This window comes from Prosopis cineraria, unplaced genomic scaffold (genome assembly GCF_029017545.1).
Source record: "Prosopis cineraria cultivar Desert tree isolate PC_DT_omini unplaced genomic scaffold, ASM2901754v1 PC11, whole genome shotgun sequence".
NCBI lineage: Eukaryota > Viridiplantae > Streptophyta > Magnoliopsida > Fabales > Fabaceae > Prosopis > Prosopis cineraria.
Window position 1 is genome coordinate 28,936,920 of NW_026555342.1, and position 16,536 is coordinate 28,953,455.

At 28.3% G+C, this 16,536-nt stretch overlaps 1 protein-coding gene across 1 annotated transcript in view; it reads right to left on the bottom strand.

Annotated features, from left to right (window-relative positions):
* Positions 1-2,113: 2,113 nt before the first annotated feature.
* LOC129286432 (receptor-like protein 35) overlaps positions 2,114-16,536 on the bottom strand; it is a 34,345-nt gene continuing 19,922 nt past the window's right edge. The window contains exons 2-4 of the mRNA XM_054922393.1: positions 8,067-8,619; positions 7,916-7,994; positions 2,114-2,409 (exon numbers count right to left, since the gene is read on the bottom strand). Coding sequence (XP_054778368.1) covers positions 2,114-2,409; positions 7,916-7,994; positions 8,067-8,619 — 928 coding nt within the window. The remainder of the gene's footprint in view (positions 2,410-7,915; positions 7,995-8,066; positions 8,620-16,536) is intronic.

Below are 16,536 nucleotides of genomic sequence, written 5' to 3' on the forward strand. Positions count from 1 at the left end.
AAAGACAAGAGAAAAGCATCAAAATCCAAGTGGTCTTAATCATCAAAATTCAACATTCTTGAAAGTTTGTTGTCACTTGTAAATAATAAAAATCATTTAAAATATAATGCTTTTAAAGATGTGTATTTACTTTTTGCATTTGGAAAAGTTTCCACAAATATAACTGATTTAAAATTTTATTTAACCGTTAGATGAGTATGTGTCATCAAAATATATATGTTTGTGAAAACAAAATGATCTCATTTCAAATTTATTTCTACCGAAGAGATTGGGAAATTTTTGTTGAAATCACTCCTGAAAATTTGTTCCCTACAACTTAACTTATAAAATGATATATCTTTTTTTTTCTTTTCTCTCCTATTCATTTAAACTTTATATTTTTCTCTCTACTCGTCATTCTTTATTTATTTAACTTCATTTTCAGTATTTGTCCTATTTAACTTCTTTTTAATTTGAAATGTATTATTTAATTCCACAAAGTATAATTTTGGAATTAAAAATTTAGGGCCGTTCCTCTCTAAATTCCAATGAATTAAAATGATGTATTTTATTTATTTTTTGAGTATTGAGAATATATCATTTATGTACTTTGTTATCAATTTCAGAGTTTTGTGTTTGTTTTCTTTATTGTTACAGGATAGGTTGTGGTACATGTAGGTTTGTTTACCATTTTGTTTGTTTATATATCTTTATCTATTACAAATTTTTCAACTCCTCTGTTATAAGTTTTGAAAAATAAAAAAATTAATGAAATACTTATAATATACAATTCTTGGAAACTTATGAAATAAATGAAAAAAACAAAACTATGAACTTATCTATATGTGAGGGAAAAACTAATGTGCCAAAGATGTGATAATTGGGCTTGAGATATGTGGACTTACATTGAAATGCTATGGTTTAGAACATTTGCTTTAAACAAATTCCAAAGAATCCAGCCCAAAAAAAAAAAAAAACAAATTTCATTGAAGATTGGCTAATAAAAAATTTAAGTTTTTATACAATAATTATTGATATAAGATTAGAAGTAATGATAAAAATAGCGAAGTGTCAGCTTATAAAAAAAAATAGTAAAGTGCCAATCTTGTTATGATATAATTGTCATTATAGTTATTAAATTTATATTGATTCTCATTACATCAATAATTAATATATTAAACACTACTATCACCATTTTCTAGCAACACAAGAGAGAAAGTATATGTTAAAGTGAATTTGGCAATATGAAACGTCATAGAAAAAATAAGCATAGAAACATAGAAAACCTGTTTCAAGTATATATTGTTAGAAACTTATATATTAGAGCCAAAAATTCAAAACACATTCAGGTATATAGACATATCATGGATATAATTAACTTTAATACCTTTCAAGTTGTTTTCTATATTTGTAAAAAAAAGAAAGAAAAGAAAACTTGCTTTGAAAAGAAAAACGTAGGGAAAAAATGAAAAATAAAAGGCAAGAGGGAAGAATCAGAATCCAAACTATCCATTATATTATTTTTATATTATCAAATAATATCATTATAGTGGAAATAAATATAGATATTACAAATCTTTCAAAGATGTGCAATTACTTGATGTTTTCTACAAATATAATTGAATTAAAATTTTATTTCACCATAATAAGTGTGCGTTGTGAACACACATATAAATCTCATGATAAAAACATGGACAACAAAAGATGAAAAACTAAAGGATATATTATCTCAAATTTATTTCTATTTGAGATGTTACACACCCATATGGATATGGGTATATCTGTGAATGAATTTGCACACTTAGCTTATAGATTTTAGAATGTTGCCATCCCAATTAAAAATTCTTTCTTCACTTTCACCTCACTTTTACACTTCTATATATCATATATGTTACTTTATTCATATTCACTTTGGGATTAGTTAATCTAATCCAGAGCTAATTGACATATAAAGTATCATATTCCATGCCTTTAAAAGTAATCTAGCAGAACTATCAATATTCACTAGTGTCTTATCAAAATGTGGAATAGAATTTAAGACAATCTTATGAGTAAAACTCTTACCTTGCAAGTTGATGTCGGAAAGAGATAATACTTGGAGGTTGGTCAAATTTTCAATGTCACTTGGAATGATTCATGGGTTGAACATGTTATAACTTAATTCTAATTGCGCTAATTCTTTGCATTGATGCCAAATGGAAGGTATTTCGCCAGACAAATCATTTTCAGCCACAAAAAATAGTTCAAGCTTTGGAAGCTCAAGACACACATTTGTTGGAAGACTCCCTGATAATTGATTCATTGAAAGTTCAATCTCTTGTAGCTTTGAATTGTTAAACAATGAAGATGGTATAGAACCAACAAGTTGATTCACTTCAAGGTACAACATCTTTAGTTGTGAAAGATCACCAATCTCATTGGGAATGTCTCCTTGAAATATTAGGAGGGAGAAAAAAGAGCATGTAAGTAACAGTTTTATATTTTTATAAAATAAAAACATATATGGTATGGAAAAAAACACAAATATATTCCAAATGATTAAACACAACTACAATTATTTTAAAACAGGAATTACCATGCATGCAATTATTTGGATATGTAGGATAACGTATTGGGCCCATTACATTGTTTTATGCTTCAGTTCAGATTATTATTTTACTTCGTTTCATATCATAGGATAAATGAAATTAGAATAGTTTAATTTAGATTTATTACTGTTATCTTTTCAGATTTGGTGAATTAATTATTTTTGGCAAATTCCTATATATCTTGTAAGATGTATTCAACTCATTCAAGAAATTAGATTCTAAGTTCCTTCAATTAACTATGATACAAAAAATCTAAGAGACACATTGAAATCTAATTTGGCTGTTGCGTTTCATCATTCGTATCAAAACACATTTGTTGGGAGACTCTAAAAAAAAAATTCCTGTTTTGCTAACTACAAGCTTTTTAAAAATTAAAATTAAAATGAAATTTAAATTATCCAAATCAAAATTAAATGTTCCAAATTTGTGCTTTGTAAGGGTTACTCATTTTTTTTAATGAAAAACTGACCATTAAAAAAGTTTTTAATGAAAGAATAGTAAACATTTATTTTTACTCATTGGTTTTAGATCTGTTCGGACTATCGTTATAACAGTATTATTTTTCCCATGGTGTGACTATATTAACTTAAATATACATGAAAAAAAAATGCTGGCAAAACATAAAAAGAAATGTACATAAATTAAAAAAAAACAGAAATTGAGACAAACCTAGATTCCTCGATGGCAATACATATAAACAATATTATTACATTCAAAGATAAATGAGCCTTTTTATCCGTTTGGATTAATAATAATAGCAGAAAATTGGATGACAAATTTTCTAAAAAGATAAAAATGTTGCAAAGTAAAAAGAAGAACATGCATAAAAATATAAAAAAAAAAAACAAGAAGAAGAAGAAGAAGAAGAAAACAATTGAGACAAACCCATATTCCTCTACGTGATCCTTGAAGGGTTATAGCAAGCAAACCAAATTGACAAGTTCAGAACAAAGACAATTATATATGTTAAAAATAATCCAAATTGTTATAAGACAAATTAAATAACTCAAGTGAAGATAAGTTGGAAATTCTTGTTGAAATTACTCCTGAAAATTTCTCACCAACAACTTAACCTGGAAAATGATTATTGTTGTTACTTTCTCTCCTATTCACTTTAACTTTATATTTTTCTCTTTTCTCATCATTGTTTATTTATTTGACCTCTTTTTCAGTATTTGTTCTATTTATTATCTCCCAAATTTTTAATTTCAAATTAAATAATTATTGAATAATTGTTATAAGAAAAAATTTAATTTGAAAAGTATTATTAAATTTCACCAAGCATAATTTTGGAATTAAAAATTTAGCACAGTTCCTTTCTAAACCCAAATAAATTATAATGATGAATTTTATTTGTTTGTTGAGTATTGCGAATATCTCGTTTATGTACTTTGTTATTAATTTCAGCGTTTTGTGTTTGTTTTCTTTATGTTATTGGATAGGTTGTTATTCAAAACCAAGTTAGACGGAGTATGTAGGTTCGTGTACCATTTTTTTTTTTTTGTTAATCTTAATTTTAGAGTATGTAGGTTTTGAAATTTATTAAAAATGATTTATTTTTTTTATGAAAAAGAAGAGTGGTTTGAGAGAGCAAGATATGGTTGAACAGATTTCTTTTTAGTTTTAAAACTTCGATTCAATTCTGATATTATAATTTTAAATTTATTTTGTATATTTATTTATATATATTTTTGTATATTTAATTCCTCTACTATAAGTTTTAATAATGAAATAAATTAATTAAATAATATATACAATTCTTGGGAAAAAAATGAAATAAGTGTTTAATGATATATGAATTTGAAGTGTAAGGCAAATACTAATGGACAGGAATTTGGCCCCAAAAAAAAAAAAATAATGGACAGTAAGATGTGATAATTGGGCTTGGGATATGTGGGCTTGCATTGAAATGATCTGGTTATTACTTTTAAAAAATTTAAGCTTTTTATACAATAATTAATATTGATATAAGATTAGAAGTAATTTTTTTATAAGATAAGATCAGAAGTAATGATAAATAGTAAAGTGTCAATCTTGTTATGGTATAACTGGAATTATATTTATTAAAAGTTTTTATTATTTCCCATGAAGTTACATCAAGCAATATACATAAAAAATACTATCACCATTTTATTTTCTTTTACTATGTATATGTGATTTTTTGTTTGTTATTAAATATTTTTATTGCTATAAAGGCGACAAAGTACATGCATGTTTAAAATTCATTTGACAACATGAAATGTGATAGCAAAATTAAAAACAAAAACAAGAAAAGCTTTTTTAGTATATTGGTAAGAGCCTATATATTAGAAACGAAAATTCAAAACTCATCCATATATACAGACAGATCATGAATATAATTACAGTTATTGGTAAAAAAAAAAAAACAACAAGAGAAGTTGCATGTGAAAAGAAAATGCAGGGAAAATGAAAAATAAAAGATAAGACCAAGGTTGTTAAACTCACGAGTTTAAGTAAACTTGTGATAGAAATGTAAACTCGTATCTCAAACTCGGATCGTAAACTCATAAGAGTTTACCTCTATTAACAAATAGCCATTAAAATATTATTGTAATTTAATTTAAATATATTAAAAATATAAATTATTGAAATTAAACCCATATACATTGATAAATTATCATATACAAGACATACAAATTTTAAAATAGAGGAACTTATTTTTGATATTTTTGTTTTTTTTATTAATATTAGTTTTTGCATTTTAATTTCTTTTTTTTTTGGAATCAGTTCTTATAATTTTTATGAACTAAATTCTTCATAGTATATAATTCGCTCAACTCAAAACAAATGATGAGCTTAATAAGTTTAACTAAGCTTGCATCTAGTCTGAGTTTATAAATTAGTTGATACGATTTTGTAAGTTAGAAACTTAAAAACAGTAAACTCGGAAATAAACTCGCGAGTTTAACCGAATTTATATCTAGTCTGAGTTTATGAATGAATTGACATGATTTTATAAACTGAAAACATAAAAATGTTAAACTCTAGAGTCAACTCGAAAATTTGACAATTATGAATAAGACAGAAGCATCAAAATCTTAGCGGTCCTTTTTCTATTATCTCTATCAAATTATATCATCATAGTGAAAATAAATAATGTTGATATTACAAATCATCAACATTAAACATTCTTAAAAGCTTATTGTCATCTACAAGTAATAAAATTCTTTAAATTAAATATAATCCTTTTAAAGGTGTAAAGTTACTTTTCGCATTCAAAAAAGTTTCCACAAATATATAACTGATTTAAAATTTTTATTTCACCATTATGTGAGTGCGTGTCGTCAAAATATGTGTGTAAACAAAATGATTTCATTTCAAATTTATTTCTATCCAATAGATTAGGAAGAAAAAAAACATCATTTACTTCAACAGCCCAAAACCATGTACATATACGGATAGGGACATATATGTAATAGCATCCAAACATAATTCTTTATATCATATATATCATTTTAATCATAATTGCTTTGGGATTAAATAGTTAGTCTAATATTCTAATCCAGAGCTAATTGACATTTTATTCATAATCACTTTGGGGGAAAAAAAAAAACACACACACACACACAAATGGGCATACTTGTAAATGAGTTGGTGCTCAAATATAATTTTTTGAGAAAAATTGCCATTTAAATGATTCCCTCCCAGGTTAACCTCTCTTAAAGGAGGCATGTTCCAAATAAATGAAGGAATTTCATCTAAAAAATGCAAAATATTTAATTTATTTAATTTGATGATTTAGAAAAACTAGCTTATATTTCAGGAACGAAAATATCTTCAGCTTAAACTGTTGGAAGCAATATAGAATAAGCATAAGGAAGAATTTTCTAAAGTATGCATTCTTTTATGCATGCTTACAGTATTAATACTTTCTCAATCTAGTGTTGCATGTGTTTTACGTTAAAGATGAGAGGGGTAGTCATATGCATTTTTATTGACACAAGATTCAAAAAACAAAATTTATACTTAATGATCAAATCCATCCTTAGAAAATAAAGCTCACAATGTTAAGAAATATAATTATTTTCAGAAATTGAATTTATTACTAACTTATTAAGTCCCATATAGGGTATCAACGTACATAGGCCAATTAAGATTATCTTTCTAGTTGATAATAATATAACCTATATCTTGTAAAGACACATACTTAAAGTAGGTCATGGATGCGAGATCCTTAGTGGATGTTAACATGTAAATGTATGTGAAAGTAGTTTTGGAGTTATAAAGCATATCCTAAATCTTAAGTTCTCAATTATTGAAGACTTAACTCCTAATTTTTTTTTTCTAACTGATATAAATTATAAAAAAGTTGTAGTGGGTTTCATTGCTATCATTGTCTTGGGGGTATCTGTGAAGTCATTGGCTTACTTCCTTTGAAGTGTCCCAATCCAAATGTCACACTCCTTAGAATTTAAACAAATGCCTCTTTTTATAGAATGATAAAACACAAATTAACACAAAAATTTCAATATTAGAACTAAGTTATTCAATAGTATTATTACTTTTTTTGAGTGAATTCAATAGTATTATTAATGAAAAAGTGAGTGCCATGTTATATCGCCTTACTTTTTGAATAGTTAACTTCAATTATGAAAATGAAGGCCACAGATTTTTGGTGGTTTGTGTAATTATAATGGATTTAATAATCATCATTAACAAAAAAAACAACGTTCGCATCTACCATTGGTTTAAGAACAAAAGAAAGAGATGAAAATGAAGAGAAAAGAAGCTTACACTTCCCTCCAAGTCCAAATCATGTTATAAATGTGCTAATTTATACATTTCATATATGAATTAAGTATAAATTCTTTCTATCTAAAGTTTGAATTTTATTATATTTATTTTTAGCAAATAATATACATAACAAAAATTAATATTTGACTACAAACTTTTTTTAAACGAAATAACAGTTAGTAATAAATAATAAAATTAAAATATAATTTAAATATCCAAATTAAAATTGAATGTTCTAGGTCCATGTATTGTAAGCTTTATTCATTTAGAAAGAAAACCCTTCAAAATGTTTTCAATGATCGAATAGACTATTATTCCCATGCTAGCTATTATTTGAATGCACTGTAGTAAAGAAACAAATACCTATTGCTTCAGTTTCATATAGATAAGTGATTTATTGAAAACAATTGATGAAAAAAAATTTAAAAAATGCATAAAAAGTCCAACTAAAATAGTCGAGACAAACTTAGGTCCTACCACATGATCCTGAAGGGAATATATCATGCTAACCAAATAGACTAGTTTAGAGCACAAATAAATATAGGTATAAAAAATAATCCAAAACATCCCTGACAAAGTGTTATGAGACAGACTTAGCAATTCAAGTGAAGATAAGTTAGAAATTGTTTGGGGAATAATTCCTGAAAGCTTGTTAACTGTAAGTTGTAAAATCTTCAAACACTTGAGTCTTCCTACCTCAACAGGAATCGTTCCTTCAATTAAATTATAATTCCAATCTAATACCTCTAACCTTGATAGATTGAATAGAGATAGTGGAATAAATCCATCAAAACTATTATTTCCAATATTTAAGTACTCCAATATGGATAAATCTCCTATCCATGCTGGAACTTGTCCATGAAAGTCATTGTAGCTCAAGTTCAATAGTTTCAATCTACGCAATTGAACTAACTCTCTTGGTATTTGACCATAAAAACTGTTGCTACTAAGATCAAGTTCAACAAGAAATGAGATATTCCCCAATTGTGGAGATATGGTACCTTTAAGATCCATGCCACCAAGGTTCAAGGAACGAACCCTTCCATGGCGAGTATTGCAGGTGACACCAACCCAATTGCATGTAGAAGAAGAGACAGACCAAGTAGATAAAGAATCATATGGATTTGAAGTGATTAAAGATTTAAGGCTAAGAAGTGCAGATTTATCAGTAGTGATGTTTGCATCGATCCAGGCTAAGGAGGATATGAAGCAATGGAGTGAGAAGATCAGGAAAACAAAGGAAGGAGATTTTTTCATGTTGAGTATATCAGACTTGTCAAAATTGCAAGTTGTGTATCTAGGAAAGCACACATCATTTTATACTTCTCCAATTCCAAAGCAAGTCAAGGCATGCAAACACAACGACAAATGGAAAATTAAAATAACTCTCTCATGATAAGATTAAGAAATTCAACTAAAATATTAATTATAATTAGCGTGTTAGGTAAATAATATCTGTTTTTTTTTTTATATTAGAAGATATTGTTTTTAACCTTCTCTCATTTAATTTTACCACATGGATATTACAGCTGTCAAGAGTCTTCAATTGATGAATATGTAATTCGCAGTGCTATTTCAACGGGAATGAGTGCTTTTTTTTTTTTAATGGAACCAAGTAATTTTGTTTTAAATAAAAAAGAATGCGCATTGAATGGGTTCCATATTAATCAATCAATCAATCAAAATAATCAAAACAAAAATACAAGGAGAGAGGGACGAAAAAATTTGCAGCCCAATACAAATCTGAATACCGTTTCCAATAGAAATCTCATAGTATGTAAAAATTTTATTTTATTGACTCGTGTTTGTTTTAAATTAATTTTAATTCTCTACTTGTCTTGTATTTATAGATTATTTATTTTAATGAATATATAATAAAATACATAAATTGTATGGAAAGGTTATTTACAAATAACACAGGCAAAGGTTAATTAAAGTGTATCTTTTCCTCCTCCAAACAAATAGGCGCAAGTATGTACAACAAATAATAAAATAATGAGTACTGTATGATCTGAGGGAGATTTGTTCACAGACTTTGTTCAATACCGATTTTTACTCATTAACCTTTATTATCATCATTTAGTGAAACCACTAATTGATTTACAAGTTTAATTACATCAACTTTACCACCTCCAATATAATGACCTAAAAGTCTAAAAATAGAAACTTTATGAAATTTTAAACAATGGCTATCAAGGAAAAATAATTATCGTTAAAGAGAAAAAAAGTTAATCTAAAAAATTTTAAATGAATTAATTAATATGAAAAGCTTAGAAAATTGATCGCCAACAATAAGTCCATATGACTAATTTTTATTATTAAATTCCTTTTTGGTTTTTTTTTTTAAAAAAAGGATACATCCACTTACTTTCATGGTTTGATAAAATTTCCTCGAAAGTGTCGGTACATGGCATGCTAGGCTTTTTGAAAGCCTTCATAATTTAATCGGATGTATTATACCAATCATCCTTTTGTAGGTGCATAGAGTGCTTGACTTGTGAGTAGACCTCAAAGTCACAGTACTCCGTTTAACACGAAATAGTTTATAAATATCTCTTGATGTATATTTTTTTTAATTGCTTATAGGTTTTCTTTCCTTAGCCAATTACTCAAATAAAAATATCACATGCAGCCAACGTCAAAAGTTGCATCACATTTTCCTTAATTTAACTCATCATGGGAACATGGGCTGGCCCATACGAAAGACTTTTAATGAGAACACAAATAACTAAGAAAAATTAAAAGTTGTCCCGTAAAAGAAGTTGCGAATGAAAGAGAAGAGCTTCACTGTGTTATTTCATTTGCGTCAAATCTGATAGGCTACACAGTGTCTATCCCCAGAAGAACGCTACTGAGAAGACCAAAAAGTCATAAATAAATGAGGACTTTGAAGTCATAACCAATGTTGGACCAGTCTCAATCACAATAAAATTTTTAAATAACACATTTAAAAAATAACTTCAACAATCTTTATCCATATATTGCCATACTTGTCCAAATATATACCGTAATATTTGTTCATATCAGTCTCATACATGCTAAATTAAATAAACACAATCTCGCACTCCAAATACTATTTATTTTCCATTACAAATTACTAAAATCATCAAGTACACCAAACAAATTGGCACAAAAATCAAATGAAAAGAGAAAATTCTGATTTTTATTTCAAGTCTGAACTGCCTCTTATAACAAAGCTAGTCCTATTTATAGTGCTAGGACTCTGAACAAAACAGGCAAGCAGCTAAAACGTTACAAATGTACAAATGTAAATGCTAGACATTTTGCTGGCTTAATGAAGGTGTAAATAGAACATTATTTTGCTTCATTTTTGTAACTCTCATGCGTCAGTATTGCAAATATTTTACTTGTTTAACAATAAGAGATGGAAGTGTTAATACTACAGCGGGTAATACTAAATTAATCGATGGCTCCGGAAGAGCAATTATAATATTACTAGAAGAAATAAAAATTATTATAGATGACGCATTATATTCATCTAAGTCTTAAAAAAATTTATTAAGCTTTAAAGATATCCGTCAAAATGGGTATCATATTGAGACTAGAAATGAGAAAGATATTGAATATCTACATATTACAAATTTTAGATCTGGAAAGAAATGTGTCCTAGAGAAATTATCCACGTTATCTTCTGGTTTATACTACACAACTATTAGTATAGTTGAAATAAATGCAATAGTCAATAAGAAGTTTACCAATCAAGATATATTTATCATTTGGCATGACCGGTTAGGCCATCTCGGTTCAACTATGATGCGAAGAATTATTGAAAATTCACATGGATATCCATTGAAAAACTAGAAGATTCTTTAATTTAAGGATTTTTCATGTGCTACTGGTTCTCAAGGAAAATTAATTAAAAGACCTTCAATTACGAAAGTGGGAATTGAATCTCCTGCTTTTCTTAAACGTATCCAAGGGGATATACGTGGACCTATCCATCCACCATGTGGACCATTCAGATATTTTATAGTTTTAATAGATGCATCTACAAGATGGTCACATGTGTGTTTGTTATCAACGTCTAATTTAGCATTTGCTAGCTTACTTACCTAGATAATTCGATTAAGAGCACAGTTTTTAGATTACGCAATTAAGACAATTCATCATGATAATGCGAATGAATTTTCATCGCAAATTTTTGATGAATATTGTATATCAACTGGAATAACAGTTGAAAAATCTGTTGCTCATGTCCACACTCAAAATGGTTTAGTAGAATCATTCATTAAACGCCTCTAATTAATAGCTAGACCGATGCTCTTTAGGACAAAACTTCTTATTTTTGCATGGGGATATGCGATTTTACATGCAGTAGCACTTGTGCACATCAGGCCAACAAGTTATCATAAATTTTTCTCGTTACAATTGATTTTTGGTCAGCAACCAAATATTTTCCATCTTAGAATTTTTGGATCTACAGTGTTTGGTCCTATTGCTCCACCACAACGCACAAAGATGGGACCTCAAAGAAGGTTGGAAATATATGTTGGTTTTGAATCTCTTTCTATAATCAAGTATCTAGAACCATTAACTAGAGATTTATTCACGGCACATTTTAATGATTGCTATTTTGATAAAACAATTTTCCCAACATTAGGGAGAGAAAATAAGCAGTTGGAGAAAGAAATTACATGAAATGAATTATCATTATCTCATCTTGATCCTTGTACAAAGCAATGTGAACTTGAAGTTAAAAGAATAATTCATTTGCAAAATATTGCAAATCAATTACCAGATGCATTTACTGACCTTAAAAAAACTATCAAATCTCATATTCCAGCTAAAAATATTCCTATTAGAATTGATGTCCTAGTAGGACAATTAGAAAGTGCAAGTGAATCTAAGCCACGTTTGAAACGTGGTAGACTAATTGGTTCCAAAGATGAAATTCCTAGAAAGAAGAAAAGAACACAAAATAAAGATGGTATTGTAGAGGAGGTTGGTACTCTAGAAGAGTACGGAGACATAACTAATCAAAATATCCCAGAAGAGGTCCAGGTGCCTGAAGATAATGAAGAGATCTTGATAAGTTATGTCACTATAGGAAAAAGATGGAACCCGAAAAATATAGTCGTCGATGACATATTTTCATATAATGTTGTTGTGGAAATAATGAATCAAAATGAGGATCTAGAACCAAAATTGGTTGAAGAATGTAGACATAAAAATGATTGGCCAAAATGGAAAGATGCAATTCAAGGAGAATTAAATTCACTTTCAAAACATGAAGTTTTTGGACTTGTAGTCCGAATACCTAATGGTGTAAAGCCAGTTGGATATAGATGGGTATTAGTGCGAAAATAAAATGAAAAAAAATGAAGTCATTAGATATAAAGCATGACTCGTAGCACAAGGATTTTGCAAAAACCTGGTATTGATTATGAAGAGACATATTCTTCTGTGGTGGATGCAATCACGTTAAGATATCTAATTAGTTTGGCAGTACACATAAAACTTGATATGCGCCTAATGGATGTTGTTACAGCCTATCTATATGGCTCTTTAGATACAAAAATTTACTGAAAATCCCTAAAGGATTCAAATTGCAAAAGCATGTAAAGATTCTTGAGAAAAATATGCAATTCGTTTGCATAAATCTTTGTATGGATTGAAACAATTTGGAAGGATATGGTATAATCGTCTTAGTGAATATTTGTTGAATGAAAGTTATAAAAATGATCCAATCTCTCCATGTCTATGTGGATGATTTAAATATAATTGGAACTCCTGAAGAGCTCTAGAAAGCAGTTGATTGTTTAAAGAAAGAATTTAAAATGAAAGATCTAGGAAGAACAAAAATTTTCCTCGGTTTACAAATCGAGCACTTAGCAAATGGAGTTTTTCTTTATCAATCAACTTACATTGAAAAAATATTGAAGTGATTTTACATGGACAAACGCATCCATTAACTATTTCAATGGTTGTAAGATCTCTTGATGAGAAAAAAGATCCTTTTCACCCTCAAGAGAAAGATGAAGAACTTCTTAGTCTTGAAGTACCATATCTTAGTGCTATAGGTGCACTGATGTTGCTAACTCAACAAGACCTGATATTGCATTTGCTGTAAATTTATTAGCAAGATTTAGTTCTTCCCTAACAAAAAGGCATTAGAATGGAGTTAAACACCTATTTCGATATCTGTGAGGGACAATTGATATGGGATTATTTTATTCTAATGAATTTAGATCACAACTTATTGGTTATGCAAATGCAAGATTTTGATCAGATCCACATAAAGGTAGATCACAAATGGATATTTATTTACTTGTGGGGGCACAGCAATATCTTGACATTCAACAAACAAACTTTAGTTGCTGCCTCATCAAATCATGCTGAAATAATTGCAATTCACGAAACAAGTAGAGAGTGTGTTTGGTTAAGGTCAGTAATCCATCATATCCAAAAGACGTGTGGTTTATTGTTGGAAAAAAAGATTCCAACAATATTATTTGAGGATAACAAGGCATGTATAGCTTAATTGAAAGGAGGATATATCAAAGAAGATAGAACAAAACATATTTCTCCAAAATTTTTTTTCACTCATGACTTTTGGAAGAGCGGTGATATAGATGTTCAACAAATTCGCTCATGTGATAATCTTGCAGATTTGTTTATTAAGACACTACCAACTTTGACATTTGAGAAGTTAGTGTATGGAATTGGAATGTGCAGACTCAGAGACATAAAGTGATGATGTTATCAGGGGGAATGGAGTGATATTGTTACCAGGGGGAGACTATGGGGAGTAAATATTATGTTGTACTCTTTTTCCCTTTCTAAGGTTTTGTCCCACTGGGTTTTCCTAGAAAAGTTTTTAATGAGGCAACATTAGTGAATATTTAAAATATTGTGTACTCTTTTTCCTTCACTAGGTTTTATCCCATTATGTTTTTCCTAGTAAGGTTTTAATGAGGCACAATGTTGTTATGGACATCCAAGGGGGAGTATTATAAATATTATGTTATAGATGTGCATAACTTATACCCCTTAGGATTTCTTTATCTTTAATGTCCTCATGAATGGCAGGGAAGGAGTTTCTAATCTTAATAGCTTATAACCTTCAAATGTTATATAATACACCATTATATATCTCATTATATCTTTGTAACATTAGGGTAGGACTTGAATAGTTGGAGGCCTATAAATAGAGGTCATGTCTAAAGCATATGTACACTAATGAATAAGAATTCTCCTCCATTATTTTCTCTTAATTTCTTGTATTGTCTTGTCCTTTTCTACTCTTCATATTAACTATATTTTACAACACGTTATCAGCACCAATTGAGGTATAAGCTTTTAGTTAGATTAATGTGTTCTTATATTATATATATATATATATATATATAACTATATTTTACAACATAAAAAAAACTGATGCATGAGAGTTACAGAAATGAAGCAAAATGTTGTACTATTTACACATTCATTAAGCCAGCGAAACGTCTAGCATTTATGTTTGTAACGTCTTAGCTGCTTGCTTATTTCGTTCAAAGTCCTTGCACTATAAATAGGACTAGCTTTGCTATAAGAGGCAGTCCAGACTTGAAATAAAAATCAGAATTTTCTCTTCTCATTTGGTTTCTATGCCACAAACTATCCAACTAATTAAGCTATAGTATAAATTTTCATAATTTACCAGAGCCACTAATAAATCATCAAATATATAATACTAAAAAACATCAAAAGATAAATAAAAACACAAAATAACATAGTTTTGGGTTATTAAAAAAAAAACTAATTCCTAACTATTTGAAAATTATATGAGCAAGGATCATTTTCAGATTAAAGCAAAAACTTGTATGAAATTTTTTAGATTGTCTTCATTTTAATTTCCTAACTATAACATATGAAATCATCAATATAAAAATTAGTGAAGTATGAAATCAGTTGTTTTAGAAGATTTTAAAAACTATTAGCTAATTTTCTTAAAAAAATTAATTGTTTTGTTGATAATGAAATGTAGAAATAAGAATGATATATACTAAAGCACGTGCACATGTACAAGTTAAAAATGAAGCACCATATGTTACAATAAACATCACGTTAAGGAAGCAATGCCGTAATTGATATTTTCTTTTGAAAACTGAAATAAAAGGAAAGACGAGCATACTTGTTGAGTCTAAAAGCAGAGAATTGTATAATAATCTTAATTTTAAATTTAAAGTAACACTCACTTAAAATCTCTCTACGAAATAGAAATTCGGTAGGTGACCATAAATTCCACATTACATTATTTGAATTGATGGTGTGAAAATGTCGTGTAGAAAAGATGAAAAGAAATAAAGGACACTCGTGTTGTCGTATAAATTTTTCCATTATCTCATCGATTAAGAACCACAAATTTATTTTGGCTGCCTTAACTTTTTTGTTGTCAAGTATGATAGGCCATAAAATAACCCAAAAGTTACTTTAGTGAGAAGAAGGTTTTTTCCCTTAATTTCACTGTTGTACAAATACACTTCTGGGACCATATTTTCATTTATGTCAAGTCTTGCAAGCTATAGAGAGTAACCCCATAAAAACGTTATTGAAAAGAAGACTGCGTAGACACATTGTCACTTCAATTTGCATTTCCTTTATTTATTTATTTATTATTTATTTTTGGGTAAGACAGTTATTCATTTCTTCATGATGGATATATATAAATTCTACTGTCTATAAAATTCTTGGTTATAATTTACAACAAATCAAAAACGCCATGAAAATATAAACTGATGAAAGAATATTTGTTGTGTTCTCCCTCGTTCTCATCATTTCACATGGTTACTTAAATAATACTATGTATAATTCTGAATCTTGTGGCTAATTATGTAGTGAAGGTGTTATATAATACTAAATATTTAAAGAACAGGTTCTCTTGGAAGAGTTTCATAATATTATTATTATATAACACATTACTACGTTGTATATATAATCAATTTGTTATTTTAATATTTACTATAAGGAAAAGAAGTTAAGAATGTTCAGTTCTATAATATTGTTGGGGATCATTGAAAACCTTACTTGTGGCAGGATTCAAGGAACAAACACCAAGTCTATGCTTCTTGTAATCAAGGCTAGCCCAATTTTTGGATTTCAAATAGTGTAGTGCATACAAATTCTGCTATAGTCAGAGCTAGTCCATTTTAGACTTCAAATGTGGTGCAATATGGGCTTTTCCAAGTCTTGGATGACATTTGGTTATTGAGTT